The sequence below is a fragment of the Trichomycterus rosablanca genome, chromosome 6 (genome assembly GCF_030014385.1).
Source record: "Trichomycterus rosablanca isolate fTriRos1 chromosome 6, fTriRos1.hap1, whole genome shotgun sequence".
Classification (NCBI taxonomy): Eukaryota; Metazoa; Chordata; class Actinopteri; order Siluriformes; family Trichomycteridae; genus Trichomycterus; species Trichomycterus rosablanca.
Window position 1 is genome coordinate 43,742,975 of NC_085993.1, and position 19,975 is coordinate 43,762,949.

Sequence of the window (19,975 nt, forward strand, 5' to 3'; positions counted from 1 at the left end):
ATGTGTCGTTGTCCCTCCCTGGTGTCATGTGTAAATGGGGAGCAGGGCTGTTAAATTTGGTGTTTTGGGTACAATTCTCTCATACTGGCCACTGGATATTCAACATGGCACCTCATGGCAAAGAACTCTCTGAGGATGTGAGAAATAGAATTGTTGCTCTCCACAAAGATGGCCTGGGCTATAAGAAGATTGATAACACCCTGAAACTGAGCTACAGCATGGTGGCCAAGGTCATACAGCGGTTTTCCAGGACAGGTTCCACTCGGAACAGGCTTCGCCAGGGTCGACCAAAGAAGTCGAGTCCACGTGTTCGGCGTCATATCCAGAGGTTGGCTTTAAAAAATAGACACATGAGTGCTGCCAGCATTGCTGCAGAGGTTGAAGACGTGGGAGGTCAGCCTGTCAGTGCTCAGACCATACGCCGCACACTGCATCAACTCGGTCTGCATGGTCGTCATCCCAGAAGGAAGCTGACGCACAAGAAAGCCCGCAAACAGTTTGCTGAAGACATCAGTCCAAGAACATGGATTACTGGAATGCCCTGTGGTCTGATGAGACCAAGATAAACTTGTTTGGCTCAGATGGTGTCCAGCATGTGTGGCAGCGCCCTGGTGAGAAGTACCAAGACAACTGTATCTTGCCTACAGTCAAGCATGGTGGTGGTAGCATCATGGTCTTGGGCTGCATGAGTGTTGCTGGCACTGGGGAGCTGCAGTTCATTGAGGGAAACATGAATTCCAACATGTACTGTGACATTCTGAAACACAGCATGATCCCCTCCCTTCGAAAACTGGGCCTCATGGCAGTTTTCCAACAGGATAACGACCCCAAACACAACCTCCAAGATGACAACTGCCTTGCTGAGGAAGCTGAAGGTAAAGGTGATGAACTAAACCCAATTGAGCACCTGTGGCTCATCCTCAAGTGGAAGGTGGAGGAGTTCAAGGTGTCTAACATCCACCAGCTTAGTGATGTCATCATGGAGGAGTGGAAGAGGATTCCAGTAGCAACCTGTGCAGCTCTGGTGAATTCCATGCCCAGGAGGGTTAAGGCAGTGCTGGATAATAATGGTGGTCACACAAAATATTGACACTTTGGGCACAATTTGGACATGTTCACTGTGGGGTGTACTCACTTATGTTGCCAGCCATTTAGACATTAATGGCTGTGTGTTGAGTTATTTTCAGAAGACAGTAAATCTACACTGCTATACAAGTTGTACACTGACTACTCTAAGTTATATCCAAGTTTCATGTCTATAGTGTTGTCCCATGAAAAGATATAATGAAATATTTGCAGAAATGTGAGGGGTGTACTCACTTTTGTGATACACTGTACATGTAAGCTTGTGGCTTTTTTGGGATATTTTTACTCGAATCACTTGACCCGTTGAGCTATTACAAATATCCTATACCTTTCCTGACATAAATGTAACTCATTAAACAAGGCATTTAAAACCAAACCTACAAAAATCATTATTTGATCCATACATCTATAACTGACTCACCTTTGTTGGTGGGTAACTGTTAACTAACAAGCCTATAATAACCTGGTGATGTTTAAAATAAATCACTTTGTTTTAGATAAGAGCTTCAGTCACAATTACTTGTATGATTTAACCAGAGCTAGTTTGCTATTTAGAATATAATAGTTTAAAATGTTTAAGCTTGGTCTATTTTTATTTTTTTTGTTATGCCACTAATGAAACAGGGTAACCGCTAACCACCAAAAGTCTGTTCACCACCAGACCAGTAGTTTAGTCTGAATTCTAACTAGTTTCACTCTCAATTCAGACCACCCTTACTCAGCATTTATTGAACGATGACTTTTGGTAATTGGTTAACCGGTATAATCTTTTGGGGGGGCTGGTGGATGGGGGGGGGTACGTATGGGTTGTGGTCACGACAACTGAGTTTAATTATTTGGTTCCAGCTTGTGACTTTACTCTGTCCATTTAAGTAAGGATAATTTGACTGCATGTACAGGTCCTTCTCAAAAAATTAGCATATTGTGATAAAGTTCATTATTTTCCATAATGTAATGATAAAAATTAAACTTTCATATATTTTAGATTCATTGCACACCAACTGAAATATTTCAGGTCTTTTATTGTTTTAATACTGATGATTTTGGCATACAGCTCATGAAAACCCAAAATTCCTATCTCAAAAAATTAGCATATCATGAAAAGGTTCTCTAAACGAGCTATTAACCTAATCATCTGAATCAACGAATTAACTCTAAACACCTGCAAAAGATTCCTGAGGCTTTTAAAAACTCCCAGCCTGGTTCATTACTCAAAACTGCAATCATGGGTAAGACTGCCGACCTGACTGCTGTCCAGAAGGCCATCATTGACACCCTCAAGCAAGAGGGTAAGACACAGAAAGAAATTTCTGAACGAATAGGCTGTTCCCAGAGTGCTGTATCAAGGCACCTCAGTGGGAAGTCTGTGGGAAGGAAAAAGTGTGGCAGAAAACGCTGCACAACGAGAAGAGGTGACCGGACCCTGAGGAAGATTGTGGAGAAGGGCCGATTCCAGACCTTGGGGGACCTGCGGAAGCAGTGGACTGAGTCTGGAGTAGAAACATCCAGAGCCACCGTGCACAGGCGTGTGCAGGAAATGGGCTACAGGTGCCACATTCCCCAGGTCAAGCCATTTTTGAACCAGAAACAGCGGCAGAAGCGCCTGACCTGGGCTACAGAGAAGCAGCACTGGACTGTTGCTCAGTGGTCCAAAGTACTGTTTTCGGAAATCAAGGTGCCAGAGTCTGGAGGAAGACTGGGGAGAAGGAAACGCCAAAATGCCTGAAGTCCAGTGTCAAGTACCCACAGTCAGTGATGGTCTGGGGTGCCATGTCAGCTGCTGGTGTTGGTCCACTGTGTTTTATCAAGGGCAGGGTCAATGCAGCTAGCTATCAGGAGATTTTGGAGCACTTCATGCTTCCATCTGCTGAAAAGCTTTATGGAGATGAAGATTTCATTTTTCAGCACGACCTGGCACCTGCTCACAGTGCCAAAACCACTGGTGAATGGTTTACTGACCATGGTATTACTGTGCTCAATTGGCCTGCCAACTCTCCTGACCTGAACCCCATAGAGAATCTGTGGGATATTGTGAAGAGAAAGTTGAGAGACACAAGACCCAACACTCTGGATGAGTTTAAGGCCGCTATCGAAGCATCCTGGGCCTCCATAACACCTCAGCAGTGCCACAGGCTGATTGCCTCCATGCCACGCCGCATTGAAGCAGTCATTTCTGCAAAAGGATTCCCGACCAAGTATTGAGTGCATAACTGAACATAATTATTTGAAGGTTGACTTTTTTTTGTATTAAAAACACTTCTTTTATTGGTCGGATGAAATATGCTAATTTTTTGAGATAGGAATTTTGGGTTTTCATGAGCTGTATGCCAAAATCATCAGTATTAAAACAATAAAAGACCTGAAATATTTCAGTTGGTGTGCAATGAATCTAAAATATATGAAAGTTTAATTTTTATCATTACATTATGGAAAATAATGAACTTTATCACAATATGCTAATTTTTTGAGAAGGACCTGTATTAATAGATGGGCATAGGGCTGGACGATATGGCTAAAATTTATATCACGATATAACTCCTAATTTTGGTCGATACGATATAATTCCGATATCGATATGAATAATACAAATTTATTTATTTGCAAAGTCTATGAAATATCACCCTTTAAAACTACCTAATATAAGGATAAGGATAAGGATGTTTGTCATTGTATTTCTACAACGAAATTTAGTTGGCACTTTAAAACTACAGCATAAAAAAAAAAAAGAAATAATATTTTAGAAATAATAATAATAATGGTACAAATAAATTAGCTTTCACCTTTTGTGTTCAGCATTTGTATACAAACAAAAACAGAAATGACACAATTCTCAAACATAAGCTTTGACAATATATAATGTATTAACATATGTCTTAACCAACTTTAATCCACAACATGGACTGATTATTTTATTTGTACGTAAACATTTGTCGTAGGGCATGAATGCACCCATGTTTGGTTTCTCTTTGCTCGACACAGCTGGTGATGGTGGGGGAGTTGTTGATGATTTAGGAACAGGGCTTAAACTTTTAGGGTTTTAAAGTACTTCATAAACGCTACCCAGTCAGTTCTAGATTGAGTAGATTTATTAACATTTCTGATAGGTGTATCTTCTGTAAATGCTTTAGTGAATCCATTAATCATTTATTTTTTGAATGTGTCTATACATTTTCCTTTTGGGTGGATGTATTCTGGGATTTGGGGGGAAAAAATTGGCAAAGATATTCCAATTAAAAGTCAATATATTTTTTATATATTTGATAACCCTAATTTCCAGCTGATTGAATCTTATATAATTAACTTAATAATAATATTAGCTAAATATTATATTCATAAAGTTAAAAATGCTAAGTTAAAAATTTTCTTTTATTTCTTTTATGAGTTCAGATTTGAAAATATATTTACAAACAATTAATTCTTTGAGCCCCTCATTAAATAAGAAATTATGTAAATTGGTAACTGTTTTAAAACACTAAATTTATATAAGGATAGCATCTTCTAAGGAGATTTTCATTCATTTACTTATTTATCTTTTATTGACTTTCATTCAGGGGATGCTCTCTCAGGAACGGGGCGGTTGCGCCCTCTGCTGGCTGGTTGGTGGCGCCTGTATGGAGACGGGAGGGGGTGTGGCGGAGTGTGTGATCCTCCGTGCACAGTACTCTGCCACGCTACACTCGTCAAGTGTGGGTGATAAGACGGTCGATTGGCTGTGCACGTTTCGGAGGAGGCGTGGAACGGCCTCATCAGCCCCAATCAGGAGCAGGAATCCGCACTAATGAGAGGATGATGGATAGGATGAAATTGGACGCACTAAATTAAAAAAAAAAAATAATAATAATTTGTTCCAACACTTCAAGTTGTCATGATGCAGAGAGAAATGTAGCCGTATGGTCAGATGTAATTCAGGAATGACCAAAAACACAAGTTTGCCATAAATGTGAACCTGCCCAAACATGGGTGACACATCTTGGTCACACACAGAGCCCATGGCCATGCCAAACAAAAACCGACTTCTCTTTAGACACTTACTCTGAAGCGGTTTTCCAACCATCTGCTGGCTTCCCCCCCAAATTTTCTCCTTATCTAGTGGTATCCAATTACCCTTACCCATATAGATGCCCAGCCTGAGTCAAACTCGCATGCTAGCTTTGGTGTGCTACCGTGTTTTACCACTATTTTATAAAGGAACAACACAACGACACCAATACAAAGAATTTAAGCTTCTTCTGTTACCCATCACCACACACCACACAACATTTAATACTTATGTCTACATAAACCAGAGGTTTCATGTTCTTGGCACTGCCTCATTTTTTTAGCTGCTCCTGTTAGGGGTTGCCACAGTGTCACACCAGCCACCTGCATGTCCTCCCTCACCACATTCATGAACCATCTTTTCTGTTTTCCTCTCCACCTGCCTGCCTGTTCCATTTTCAGGACACTTCTCCCCATGTCATGTCCAAACCATCTCAATCTCGCCTCCATGTAATATTAGTACTGAGGAACCAGGTGCTTAAATGCACACATACAGGCTTTAGTGATGTCCAAGCACATTTTTGACTTTTTTTCTGTTTAATATTTAGGCTGTAAAGGATTTGGTCTTGGCTATGCTGACTCTGAGTGTGCCGCTCCTGTAGAGAGTACTCTGCTGAATGGTGCTACCCCTGCTGAGCTCGCTTACCCTGTTTATGAATCAGGTTGGTATTAAATGTCATGCAGGTTCACTTTCACGTCATTACTTGTCAATGCAAACTGAGGGTTTACAGCATGCCTCCTCAAAGTAAATCTTGGTTTGCTTGTATGTAGCAGAGGGTGAGGTGACAGAGGAGCTGCAGCCAATGTCTGATGAAGGTCTGAAGGAGTCACTGAAGAAGGAGCTGGAGTTCTGCTTTTCCAGGTAGCACTCACTCTTGTCCATCGCACTCTTTGCCAAAAAAGACTTACAATAATTCTAGAAATTTGAGTTTTGTAAGTATGTGGCTGAATCATCTTACCTGTGGTGTTTGTGTTCAGGGAGAACCTCTCGAAAGACCTGTACCTTGTGTCTCAGATGGACAGTGATCAGTTTGTGTCCATCTGGACTATCGCAAATATGGAGGGCATTAAGCGACTAACTACTGATATGGACCTGCTGCTGGAGGTGCTGCGAGGTAAAATGTGCAAATAAGCTATTTTCTTGAGCTGTGTGTTTGTACATCTACCTTGTTGTACATTTGCCTTTACCTGCATTGTGCAGCTATTCATGCTTAGCATAAATGTAAAAAAAAAACACACAAAAAACAATATGGAAAAGATGGTCTTTAATCCTTTAAACATTTTCAGTGGGATTTAATATGGGGGATTTGTTGGGCCATCTGGGTTTTAATCAAAGTGGTGCTATCAGACGCTTGGCATCTTCAGACATGATGGGCTGTGTTCCTGTTTGTGTTCAGTGTTTTGGGAAAAACTGAATCAGACCAGGCTGAAGCAGTAGTAAAAGATAAAAATTGCTTTCAATAATTTTTGTAATCCCCAACACAAGTGGTTGAATAGTTAAAAATTTTGACTCTTATACATACTTGTAAGCTTGTGGCTTTTTTGGGATATTTTTACTCGAATCACTTGACCCGTTGAGCTATTACAAATATCCTATACCTTTCCTGACATAAATGTAACTCATTAAACAAGGCATTTAAAACCAAACCTACAAAAATCATTATTTGATCCATACATCTATAACTGACTCACCTTTGTTGGTGGGTAACTGTTAACTAACAAGCCTATAATAACCTGGTGATGTTTAAAAGAAATCACTTTGTTTTAGATAAGAGCTTCAGTCACAATTACTTGTATGATTTAACCAGAGCTAGTTTGCTATTCAGAATATAATAGTTTAAAATGTTTAAGCTTGGTCTATTTTTATTTTTTTTGTTATGCCACTAACGAAACGGGGTAACCGCTAACCACCAAAAGTCTGTTCACCACTAGACCAGTGGTTTCAGTGCTTTTGTTGAACATGCTGCTGTTCTACTTGTATACTGAGACATGATGCAAAATAACAACAACAAATTATCTGAGTGTTTTAATTTGACAATTTTTTTGATGGTCTTTTCAGCTTCTCCTGTGGTCCAAGTGGATGAAAAGGGGGAGAAGGTTCGACCTAATAATAAGCGCTGCATCATTATCCTTCGAGAAGTACCAGAGACTACACCTGTAGAGGTAGGAACATTGTACCAGTGGTGATTTCTCTAAGACTGCAAGGGAAGCTCAGCTCCCCCTAAAATGTCAAAAATTAAATGGTCAAATATGTACAGTTGTGTTAACATTTCATTGACTACAAATGCGTTAGAACACGTTCATCTTGAAGACGAGTTCGTTCAGAATCAGCTACTTATCACAAATAGACTCGATTTTGTTAATTTAACTCATACATTCCCGGAGCGTCGATGCATTTACCCGCAGACGCTGAGCGTCTCTTTGCTTCTATGGGGCTGCATGGGCGGGACTTCGAAACTCGCCGGTCATTGGATAAATGCCATGATTTTGTCCCGCCCCCGGACGCTGAGCGTCTCTGGGGTTAATGGGGCTGTGGGCAGGTCTGGACGCTGAGCTTCTGCAAGATGATTGGAGGATCAGTTGAAAGGCTGAATCCCGTTTTGATTGACGGCTGTCGCTGGGAGCTTCAGTACCATCGCGGATTTTGCGAGTGAAGTCGGAAGACAAACTGCAACCCATTTCAGGCCATTTTCTTGAAAACTAACAAAGGGGAGAATTTATACATTTATATATAAATAAATTGACAAATTTTATGATGTAAGCCGACAATGAGCTTCCCCTCTTTGAAAGACCAGCAGCCGCCACTGCATTGTACATATTTTTGTTATTAACAAGGATGGAGCTGCCAGGCAGGATTAGGAGAAGGCCAAGAACAGATTTATAGATGCAGGAGTGTGTTTGTTTTGCAGTTGATGTTACAGTGCCTCAGTTGTCACATGTCTCGCAGCAAACCATATTTCATTGGATCTGTTTGCTTTTTTGTGTGGCAGGAAGTGGAGGCTCTCTTTAAAAGTGAGAAGTGTCCCCAGGTCATCAGTGTTGAGTTTGCTCACAATAACAACTGGTACATCACCTTCCAGTCTGATACTGATGCCCAGCAGGTATTGCATGTGCTTTATGTGTGTTCTTATACACAAGCTTTCTGGTGTTGTCTTGTATTTATAATGGTTTTTGTTTTTAAACTTTTACAGGCCTACAAGTATTTGCGTGAGGAAGTGAAAACCTTTCAGGGAAAGCCGATAATGGTAAGCTTTCTGTTGTACTTTGTGCTATTTTAGGACATTCCAGGATTCGTATGGTGGTTGGGGCTGTAAAAGCCATATCAGCGACTAAAGTGACCAGGAATTGTTCTCTAGATCTGATTGAAAGTGTTTTTTGTACCCTAGGTTATAGTGGGCTATCATCATTTACTGCTGTGCCAGCCAAGAGCTCTTTATTCAAAGACAACACAGAATATTAGTTTTTACCAAGTGAAGTTTTGATTGTATATACAAAGAAATTTTAGGTTCTTGCAGTTTTCAGAACAAGAAAAACCTTGTTGGCTGCAGTATTTAATTTGTGAGGGTTTTATTTATTTATTTGGCCTATGTTGTGTGTAGTTGTGCTTTTTTTAAATTAGTCATTAGTCGAATCTTTTTTTTGGTGACCCTTATTTCAGTAATAAATAGTGGACTTCCTTAGGTTGATGTCTTACAGACAAACCTTTACCAGATTTAATGTTCCAGACCAGCTGCGTTCAAGTGCCTGATATAAATTCTGGCACCCAAGAAACAGCTGATATGCAGTGGAAAAAAATTGAACTAAGGTCAGACATTGGCAAGACAGCTCATGGTAAATGGAAAAAAGCCTCTTATCCACATGCAAAAACAGCAATATTTTATCGTACCTTAACTTAGCCTTTTCCATATCCTGCAGTCAGACTATGACTAAGCATGTGCAAATATGAAAACCTTTTTTTTTTTTTTACTTTTTATATTTTTGCCTTTCTGCATGTCCCCAGTGATGATCAGTATCGCGCTTCGAAGGATCCAGACCAACTGCTGCTGTTGAGATTTTTCTTTGAACACTCACCACTTTATCTTCATCTCAGCCCTCTCTGGCTGTTTTCATTCTCTCTCTCTCTGTACTTTCTCTCTAACCTTCTCCTCAGTCTATTCTCTCAGTACTGTTGGTTCTGCCCTAATGACCGTGAGATTATGAGATCTGAGGGGATAAATGTAATGTATTTGCTTTAGATTTCCGTTTTTTTGTTTTATTTATTAATGTTTTTGCAATCCTTTCTGTCCATCTTGTGTTTGTAGGCTCGCATCAAAGCCATTAACACATTTTTTGCTAAGAATGGATATGGTGCGGTGGAGTCCATGTACACAGGCAGCCCTCAGTCTCAGTACTCGTCTCCAGTGTATCTGCAGCAGGTGTATCAGCCTCAGCAATATCCTGTCTACGGCCTGCTCCCGCAGACATGGAGTCCTTCACCTACACCCTACTTTGAAACCCCACTGGTAAGAAAAATGTGGTCGCTACGGATGAGAAGGTGGTGTAAAACTAACGTTGAAATTGGGTCCACAGTGCTTATTTGTGACTTTATTTAGGATTTGAGTAGACAGAAGCACTTAATCACAATGATTCATTAGGTAGACCAGCTGTTTTATTTAATTAATTTTTGATTATTAAAATTTTCACACATACAAACAGAACCACAACACCAATACTTGTAGAACAATGTCTATCAAAACACAGCATGTTCAAAATATCTGTGCACCTTGATGTCCAGGAAATGTATTTTACCTTGTCAGTCCCTCCAGTAAAATACAAGACCCCATCTCCTTTACCCATACATGTGTCAAAAGTATATCCATTCTTCATAGATAAGACTATCATCCTCCTGGCATACAGGAGTCCAAAATTAGAGTTTTGCCCCCAGTGTTTTCTGATATAACTGGACCTGGTTAGAGATAAAACAAACTGTCCACGTGCTAGGGGACCTTATGGGGATCATTACATTTAAAAGCACTACACTGACCTGGCTTGTAACTTATGTTCAACAGCAAATGTTTTTCCACTTGGTAGAGCTGTTCTATCTATGTTCACATCAACATACATTTTAAAACTTTTTCACCACCTTCCATCATGTTTCTTGTGTAAGACCCAGTGATTAAAATCGGAAGCGCATTAGAGGGACCTGTGGGGAGGAGCGAGGACTTTTGGGAGTTCTTTCTTTTTATCTCTCTCTCTCTGTCTCATCCTCTTTTTTTCCTTTAACTCCTAATGGTCCTTCACTCATCTCTGTCCCTGTGAGCGGGAAGATTATGAGATCTGAGGGTCTTTGTGTTTGAATATAAAGTTTTATTTGAGCTTGTTCTGTATATCTGACCTGTTTGTGTGTGTCCTGCAGGCTCCATTCCCCAATTCCCAATATGTCAATGGCTTTGGCACAGCTGGAAACTACAAGACTGGATCGTCTCCTGTTGGCCTGACACGTCACTTCCCCCGCAACCGGTATGGCAGTGTCATCTTATGTTAAAATAAAGGCTGAGTTTCTTTACTCTGCCTTTATGTGCATACCAATGTGCATCTTTAGTCATGTTTTTCAGTCATTACATAACATGTGGCGATTGCGTTTGGTTAAAATACGATACCAGAAGTAGGTGAAATGTTTATCTGGAGTCATATGTGAGACCCCTGATTTTTAATGTTATGTACACCACGGTTTTTGTGCTTCCCCAGTGATGATCAGTATCGCGCTTGGAGGGATTCAGAACAGCTGCTGCTTTAGAGATTTTCTTTCTGTATTCTACCTCTCATCACTGTTTCTCTTTGCCTCTTTTCTTAACTGTTCTTTTCTCTCTTTCTAATCTTCTACTTTTTTTCTCCCACTTTACTTTAATCTTTTCTCTTGGTACAGCCGGTTCTGCCCTAATGACCGTGAGATTATGAGATCTGAGGGGACCCAAGATGAATGATTTTTATAGTCCTTGGCTTTGATTAATAAAAACAAACCTGTCAATATAGCTAGTATTTATTTTTATATATATATATATATATATATATATATATATATATATATATATAAAAAAATTTTTTATATTTTTTTTAGTTGTAAGCTTCTGGTGGAGACTTGCTACTATTAATTTAAATCATTTTGAATTACTCATACTGGTAATTAAAAGTAGCGCAGTGGCAAGGAAAGCAGCAGCACCTCACTCTCTGTAGATAACAGCAGCAAAGCCAGCACAGGCTGCATTGATATAATACTAAGCAGAATTGTATAACAGCATCTTTTTTGTTTTGTTTTGTAGGAATCATGTAAAACTACTGCCCCGTTCTGATGGTCCTTCCCAGTCTGATGGTTTTACAGGTTTGAGCAGTTTGCAGACCCCACAAACACCTACTTCAGATGGCGTCAGCTCTTTTGACCCTCCACTGTCTCCCAATGAGAGCATCTATGCTGACCTAGCCGGCAACACCCGAGCAAGGTTGGTCCCCTAACTCTCAATTCATTTTTTTTTTTCTTATTACAAATGAAGCTAGCTGCAGGCTCAAAAGTTTACATACACACGGCTGATATTTGGTGGGATTGCTTTTAAACTTGGGTCAAATGTTTTTAGTAGCCTTCCACATGCTTTTTACACCAGGTTGCTGGAATCTTGGCCCATTTTCTTTTGACTGACCATACATTTTCTATTGGATTGTGGTCACATCTTTGTGATGGTCACTCAATTACCTTCACTTTGTTGTCCTTAAGCCATTTTGCTGTAACATTGGAGATATTCTTGCGGTCATTGTCCCCTTGGAAGACAGTTTTGTGCCCAAGATGTCTTGATGTTGCTTCTGTATCTCCAAAAAAATTTTCTTTCCTTATATAGCCGTCTATTTTGTGAAGTGCACCAGTCCCTCTGACCCAGGGTATGGTCAGATATAATTTTTGATGTAGTGAATTATAATTGAAAATATGTTTGTACACAAGCAAATTCTCCAACAAACTATAATTTTAGCTAGTTATGATATCCACTCTGTAAGCATCTGGAGAGCATAAATTTAATGACTTCAAACTGTGTATGTAAACTTGAGAATTAAACTGCACATACAACGCTGGCATCTCTGCTCAATAAATATTTTTGAGTGTGAAATGTAGTAATTTTAGAACGTAATAGATTTAACTGACCCAGTGATGATGACAAAGCGCACAGAGGGAGGTGAGGTGCTGAGTGTGGCTTGCTTTCTTCTCTCTACTCTTCCTTTTCTTTCTTTCTCTCCTGTCTTAAGTCATTCTCACTCCTGTCCCAATGAGTGGTAAGATTATGAGATCTGAGGGTCAGATGTGGTTTACTTTTGGGTGTTTTTTTTTTTAAACTTAAACCTCATATTGAGTCAACCGCCCACTAGTAATGCATTTTGTTAACTTCTGTGGTTATCTGCTTTTAGAAGAGGAAGCTACCGCGGAATGAGGCGTAGGAGAGAGGACGACAGAATGGTAAATTACCTAAAGTATTAGTACATTAACTTGGAATTGACTTTCTGCTGTTGTTTCTCTAATTGTGTCTCTGTCCCATAATTAACAGAGGCCACTTCAAATGACTGAGATCAAAACCCCTCCTGTTAACTTTGACCTTGCAACTTCTAACTTTCCGCCTCTGCCTGGAGGAGTAGCTGGAGTGGTGACGGGTGGTGCCATTACATCAGCTGAATCAGTTCTGGAGAACCGCATGGCTGATGTAGTGAAGGGCATTAACAGAGACAAGGTAAATAAAGTGGACTATATGTACTTTAAAAAAAAAATAAAAAATTTTTTTTAACTATTGCCAGTATTGTCTGGAGAACATATTGTATCCAAAACGGCATCTGAAAAACATTGAGCTTGGTTGGCCCTCCTTCAGCTTCTTTTCACTCATCATTGGCCAACTATCAGAGTGAACGTTTAAGTCATGCTATGCCCTCTGGTAATCAATTGTAAGTTACTTTAAATACTAGTGATTGAGGAATGCTGTAAATGTGGAAAGTTTTCCAGTGTATCTGGTTAAATAATGACATTTAAATAAAAGAACTGTATGGAATATGATCTTATTTGCAACATGTGTAATAGTTCGACTTTGTGTGTTTGTGTAGCAACTGGACATTGTTAAACGAGAGGGTAATAAGGATTCCCAGCCTGCTCAGGAGGAAGTGCCCTCTTCTGTTCTTACCTCATCACCACTAAAACCCACAGCTGAACCACAGCAGACGCCTGCCCTCAGGTATTTATATATGTATGCCCATGCAGAGATAACATCTGTCAATAGAAAGCTTTAGAACATCTGACTTTTGTGTCATATGTAACTTGTTAAGTAAGACTTTTGGTTGACTTCCTTCAGCAATGTGTAATGTTTCCTTTGGGTAATTAACAATGACCTTTTGGTGCATGGTTGTACATGTTGATAGTATATGAACTTTATACTGTATAAAATATGCTTAGAGACATTTACAGATTAAGAAAAAGACCCTGTGGCCAAATTAACCCTGTGCGCGCACACACTATTTGCTCCTGATTTAGTCTTCACCAATTCTCTCCATTGAAATCTTACCACTAGAGCCAATCCCACTCTGTGCTGACAGAGGACGGTTGACACCACTGTGCACATTTGCCAGCTGCATCTTTTTGCCTTCCTGTGGTGGAATCTCATAGGAGAGACTCTCCAGATCACTCATCTCTTATGCAGGTGTCTTGACCAGGTAGCATAAGGTGTAATTGTACAGTGACGGGCAAAGCTGTTCATAGAGCCGTAGTGCCTCTATGGGCTCCTGGTCAGGTTGATGGCATTCGGCGATGGTGGACTAATCCATGAGACTGCTGCTCTGAGAGATAAAATTAACCAAAGCTAAATTAATCTTCAAATTAACCAAAGCTTCTGATAACTGGCCTTCCATTGCTTAGGTTTCTGAGAGAGAATTTTGGTGCTTTAAAGTCTGGTTGTTTCTGTTTCTGCAAGAGTTCTGTGATGTGAGTTCTGTCAGGAACGTATTCAAAATAAATTGTAATCACTTCTTTTTTTGGTTTTATTAGTGTTTCAAATCACGCCACAAAACCAGATGATTCGCCTACCTCGAAAGACACCATCCTCAGTCCTGCTGCAGTCCCCAGCACTCCGGTTCAGTCTGCTCCTGCCTCGCCTATTCCTCTTTCCAAACCTGCCCAATCTCCGATGTTAAGCACATCAGCACAGGTACAATAAACCGTCCATATGAAGGAACTGTGTGATTTGTGTATATTAATGTTCAGACTGGCTGTGTGAGACTAAAGGGCATAGAGGGAGTGCTGGAAGAAAAAACTCATTTAGGAGTTTCTTCTCAATTCAACAGCCAAACCTTATTTATTTTCTCTCTCCCTCTTCCTGTTCTAATGAGTGCTAAGATTGAGATTCATTACTGCCATCATAAACACATTTGTTGTGTAATCGTGCATTTACCCTGCTGCCAAAATGTGCAGAGATGCAGTGCTAATGAGAAGAAAGCTGCAAATATTCAGAGAATTGTAATTGTTTGAAAATAATTAAAAATAATTTTTTTCTTTAGTTGAAGTGTGAATGCTTCCTCTTGAACTCTGGTGCACACTAAGCAGACAGAGACCCCTGTCTGGTCCTGCACGAAGTCTGGTGCAATTTGTTTAATGTATGAATGCAATATGAACCAAGGGCATCTAAACCAAACATGATGTGATGTCCTAGAATGTGAGACTAAACGTGCTGTTTTGACTTGTGTGGTGGTTTTTTTTTTTTTTTAAAAGCTTCTCTTGCTGTGTGTCTAGTTGGTAAAACAACCTCAATAAGTGCATTAAGCACAGTGTGGTACATTGTTCTAATGACTGGCCCACAAAATACATCATACATGAGTCGTCTCTCTTTTTATTATTTTGGAACCAAAGGGAGCTTGACTTCAAGTATAAACACATTTATAAATCAGTAAACTCTTCACTGAGACAAGACCAGTACCCAGTGGATATAAACATGCTGACGTATCTGGTCCCCTGAAACCTTCATCTCCTTAAGCATGTGACCCACAAATGTAAGTCAATTAATTCTCCATCGACTTCAGAAAGAACCAAATAAGAATCCGATTCACTTGGATGTAAACCAAGGTCCGGTTGATTTCTTGCATCGACTTGCTGTGAATGTGAATGCAGATTAAACATGTAGTGTATAAACACAGATAGACTAACAGATGTGATTGTCCTCCTCTTAGGAGTCTCGAAAGCTGAGCTACGCAGAAGTGTGTCAGAAGCCCCGCAAAGACCCACCGCCTACACCTGTACCCTGTCCGGACGCCACCCCTTCACCCACCAGCAACCAACCACTGCGTGAGCTTCGTGTCAACAAAGCTGAAGCCCCAGCTCCTACGACTACCCCCAGCGAGAAGACTGAAAAAGGTGGCGAAGGCAGGCCTCCTCGTGAACACACTGGCTACCGACGGGGCAATGCAGGCAGGGGTGCGGGGTTCAAGCTCCGAGAGCAGCAGAGATGGCCCCCTCAAGGCAGACGCTCCTCCCCCCAGTCAGGGTGGAACAGACGCAGCGGAAAAGAACAAAACATCCCGCCCAGATTGCCAAAGTGACGGTTATCAGACTCTCCGATTTCCATATCTACAAAATATATATAAATATATATAATGTAAAGAGAGTATATAAAGTTATATAGAAATCTTCATATTGAACTGCACGAAGTGTTGCACTATGTTGTTGACGGACAGATGGCTCTGACCGGCGAGCCGTTTCTGTAAAGAAACAAAATTAAACTTTGAACAGAGGGGACCCTCAGGACTCCTTAAACTTGCCCTGGCACATCTGGTGACTGCAAAGCTCAGTGTGTGGGAATGAGCTAATGTTGTGTTTGCTCCCGGGCAAAATTTTAAAAGCTGTTATTACTGAATGAATGCTATAGAGGAACGAAAGTTTGCTGACGAGCAAGCATAGCTTCTTTATATGCAACAAGAAGGCGCTGGCCGATCTGACACTGTTGCTTCCCTCTTGTGTTTAAGACTGAAAAGCTTAAAAAAAAAACAAAAAAAAACACAGTTAACACAACTGATGTATTATTAACTTGTGCAGAAGCTGATCTGGTGAATTTGTCTGGGTTTTAGGAAAGAACTATAAACCGCCTCAAATTGGTCAGCACTTGAGTCCAAGTTGTGTACTTTGTAGGGTCTTCTCTGAGACTCAGGCCTAGTCCACCTGATGTTTTTGAGAACATCTTTTTTTTCCCCTCCCCCTTTCCCAGTCTAGTCATTTCTAATTCTCCAGTTGTAACTTCCTCAGCTGCTGCACATTGCCCACCCTGAACAGTTGCAGCAGCAATAAAGACACAGCCAGTCAAGTCTGTATATGTGCCCGTCCAGTCAATAGCACAGCTGTTTGAACTCTGATCCTAGCAGTGCTGGGTTTTTACACATATACTGTATGTGTTGTGCTGGTAAAAGGAAAATCTGCAACCAGGCTTCACTCATTTGTGTGTGGTGGGAGAGAACATTTATCTTGTGGATTTTGTTGGATGTATTTTTCATCAAGCACTTGGAACAAAGTGAAGTGGTATTTATTAGTAAACACTTTCTATGGACACTTACAATAATTCAAACGCAGCATTGGACCTGAACCAAGACCACCATTTGAACTGTTATAAACAGTAGTCAAACCAACTGGTGTAACTAGTTAGTGGTATTGCTAACAATCCTAGTTTTAGTCAAATCAAATTCTTAGTAGCTTGAATCTGGCTACAGAGTGCAGTACATGGCATGTAGAATGCATTTGATGTCATAGCCATTATAAACTTGTAGCTGTTAATGTTTGGACACCTTTGCAATAGTTTTAACCATGTAGCAGAGGATGGGAAATAATTTGGGATTAAACCCACTTTAAAAACCAATGAAAGTGTTTGGAAAGGATGAATGCACGCCCATCAGTCATTTTCCATAGTTTGTTGTTTGTATGGAAAACTTTTGGTTGTTGGTTATGCTATTGTAACCAGAACACAGACAGCTTTTCAAATGATCCACTTCAGTGTGGACTAGGCCTGAACCGGAAGCACTTTTTAGTTTCGCCTGTAATTGTAATCAGCGACTCATGTGTTCAGAAGTTGCAGTGAAGTGACGGAAGGTCTTCCCTGTTTGTGGTCAAGTTCCAGTTGTATCATAGATATCTTAAGGAATGTCTTGCTGTATTGATTTTCAGGATGTGATTAATCTGCTGTAAGTCGTTTATGTACTCTGCTGTCCAATATTGACTGGATTGATGTGTGGTCGATGCCTGCTTTTATGTCAGTGTACCTGTCCAGTCTGTGATCGAGCCAGTCACTTCATGTGTTCATTTTTATGCCTATAAATGTGTATAAAACGATGTTTGTATGTTTTAGGAAATCGATTACCTGTGTAATGTCGTAGCGCATCGGTGTGATTATGATAAGCTTTTTTTCTGGGCCAGTCTCATGGTTTAAGTAGTGGATAAGGAGCTCAGGATTGAAGAGGAATCATTAGCGTTTCTGTGAATTCATGAAACGTTTTGTACGTTTGAGGAATTAAATTTATTGTAGGTTTTTGTTTTGAAATCATATGTGGTTTCTAAATTCTGACAATGTATTTTCAGCAGTATGTAGTGTTGCTCTATTTCCAAGCAGCTTAAACCAGTCGAGATGTATCATTTAAAAAAAAAAAAAAAAAAAACTTTTGTTGTATTCATGTATGTGTGAAAATGATGGGCGCACAAACCCAGACCAAAGTTGAATCAGCAGAGCGACAATCTCAGGAAGTGCTGTTTAAACACAGTAATTCCCCATCCCCCTGCCTTCTAACCCTCAGCCCTCACTCAAACCGTCAATAAGTGCTTAATGTTCCTCTTCTGTTTGCTAGATGATTAAGCTGAATCATGAACTGTGTATTTGTGTGGTTTTGAATGTTACTAAAAATGTAACCTTCTAAAGGTTATTTAATTGTGTCCTAACAATTAGATTTTTCTTCTTTTGAAGTTAAGCATTGAATGGAATGCTCTGCAGTTTTGATATGCTTTGTATTTATTTACTTTTTTTTTTTTATTTGCTTTGAGTATTCTCATTAGGTCCTTAATCCTCGAGTGTGAATCAGAGGCATAGTTCATAGCCTTAGAACATGTCACAGAGTAATAATAAAAGGGCCTGTTTTTAATTTTATGATTTATTTTTATTTACAAATTGTGGTATTGTTTAATTAAATGCACTAATTGATGACCCATTTGGTCTATGGTAAGATTTTTTTAAAAGGCCCTGAATAGTTTTTTTTTTTTTCTTTCTTAGTAGCAGGATTGCTAGGATTAGTTTTTTGTTTCCTTATTTCTTTGTACTGTATTCCACAACCAGGCTTTAGGTTTTGTTAGAGTGGGATACATATTCAGTGACTGGCAAAAATAAAGTTTTGGACACGCCATTGTAGATGTGTTAAGAGAGAATTGTTAACAAAATGTATGGGGTGAAAAGAAAATAAATTATATAAAAGGATCTGGATCTGTTTGTTGCCTTTATTCATTAGAAGTTTATAAAGGAACTGAAATATAATAACAAACCTGTAACAATGTCACCTTTTCAGTAGTTACTGGTTATGAAATGCTAACGACTTTCTTTTGGCTTTTGTCAAGCATTAATATACTATGGACATTTTTTCCATTGTTCAGGGGTCGATGTTTTGTGTTTTATTACCATCAAACGCTCATTGCCCTTGTTACCACTTCTGTTTTCTTCCTTTAAATAATTTAGTAATGTCTTAAGTATAACAGCAATCAATATCGGTGCTTTTATGTATGTCGGCACATTTGCATTTACATTTTTGGCATTTAGCAGACGCTTTTTATCCAAAGTGACTTGCAGTACTGTGACAGTGTATACTGGCTAAGCAATTGAGGGTTAAGGACCTTGCTCAAGGGCCCAACATTGACAACTTGGCAGTTGGGGCTTGAACAAGTAACCTTATGATTACTAGTCCAGTACCTTAACCCCTAGGCTACAAATTTGCAGTATGTGGTGGGTTGCTGTGAACTACAATAATGTGGAACTAACATCTGTAATTTGTGGAGGAAACATTTTAAAGGGGAAAACTAAAGTTAATACAGATCGTGTCAGATTCTAATCAGATAGAAAATGAGCAACTCAAACAGCAGCAACAGATGAGCGATAGAGTGGACAGTGAGTGGACACAGTATTTAAAAACTCCAGCAGCGCTGCTGTGTCTGATCTGCTCATACCAGCACCATGTCAGTGTCACTGCAGTGAGGAGAATGATCCACCACCTAAATAATACCTGCTCTGTGGTGGTCCTGACCATTGAAGAACAGGGTAAAATCAGGCTAAAAAGGTATGTAGAGAAATAGATAGACTACAGTCAGTAATTGTAGAATTTCAAAGTGCTTCTATATGGTAAGTGGAGCTGATAAAATGGACAGTGAGTGTAGAAACAAGGAGGTGGTTTTAATGTTATGGCTGATCAGTGTATGCTGGCACATTTACATTTTCAGCATTTAGCAGATGCTTATTGTGACAGTATACAGTCTAAGCAACTGAGGGTTAAGGGCCTTGCTCAGGGGCCCAACAGTGACAACCTGGCAGTTGGGGCTTGAACCAGTGACCTTTTGATTACTAGTCCAGTACCTTAACCCCAGGCTACAAATTTGCAGTATGTGGTGGGTTGCTGTGAACTACAATAATGTGGAACTGACTTATCTGTAATTTGTGGAGGAAACATTTTAAAGGGGAAAACTAAAGTTAATACAGATCGTGTCAGATTCTAATCAGACTTTTTTACGCTTGACTGTTGCTCTGAGGAAGCTCTGTCCAGAAACTGAGGCAACTTCTTGCTCTGGGCAGCACTG

At 39.9% G+C, this 19,975-nt stretch overlaps 1 protein-coding gene and 2 non-coding genes across 6 annotated transcripts in view; all 3 read left to right on the top strand.

Annotated features, from left to right (window-relative positions):
- The window catches only part of larp4ab (La ribonucleoprotein 4Ab), a 31,828-nt gene extending 13,217 nt beyond the window's left edge, over window positions 1-18,611 (top strand). For 2 of the 4 annotated variants that reach the window (XM_062997942.1, XM_062997944.1), the window contains exons 3-16: window positions 5,673-5,786; window positions 5,896-5,986; window positions 6,103-6,239; window positions 7,184-7,287; window positions 8,115-8,225; window positions 8,316-8,369; window positions 9,426-9,626; window positions 10,520-10,623; window positions 11,424-11,600; window positions 12,550-12,598; window positions 12,687-12,866; window positions 13,231-13,358; window positions 14,165-14,324; window positions 15,340-18,611. In XM_062997942.1, coding sequence (XP_062854012.1) covers window positions 5,673-5,786; window positions 5,896-5,986; window positions 6,103-6,239; window positions 7,184-7,287; window positions 8,115-8,225; window positions 8,316-8,369; window positions 9,426-9,626; window positions 10,520-10,623; window positions 11,424-11,600; window positions 12,550-12,598; window positions 12,687-12,866; window positions 13,231-13,358; window positions 14,165-14,324; window positions 15,340-15,708 — 1,979 coding nt within the window. In that variant the 3' untranslated portion in view covers window positions 15,709-18,611. The remainder of the gene's footprint in view (window positions 1-5,672; window positions 5,787-5,895; window positions 5,987-6,102; window positions 6,240-7,183; window positions 7,288-8,114; window positions 8,226-8,315; window positions 8,370-9,425; window positions 9,627-10,519; window positions 10,624-11,423; window positions 11,601-12,549; window positions 12,599-12,686; window positions 12,867-13,230; window positions 13,359-14,164; window positions 14,325-15,339) is intronic. The other 2 variants (XM_062997943.1, XM_062997945.1) reach the window with 2 other exon arrangements.
- Window positions 10,269-10,450, top strand: LOC134317391 (small nucleolar RNA SNORD97). Its single transcript, XR_010013211.1, has one exon. It is a non-coding gene; the product is annotated as a small nucleolar RNA SNORD97 (small nucleolar RNA).
- On the top strand, window positions 12,286-12,442 carry LOC134317392 (small nucleolar RNA SNORD97). The gene has a single exon (XR_010013212.1). It is a non-coding gene; the product is annotated as a small nucleolar RNA SNORD97 (small nucleolar RNA).
- Window positions 18,612-19,975: the final 1,364 nt, after the last annotated feature.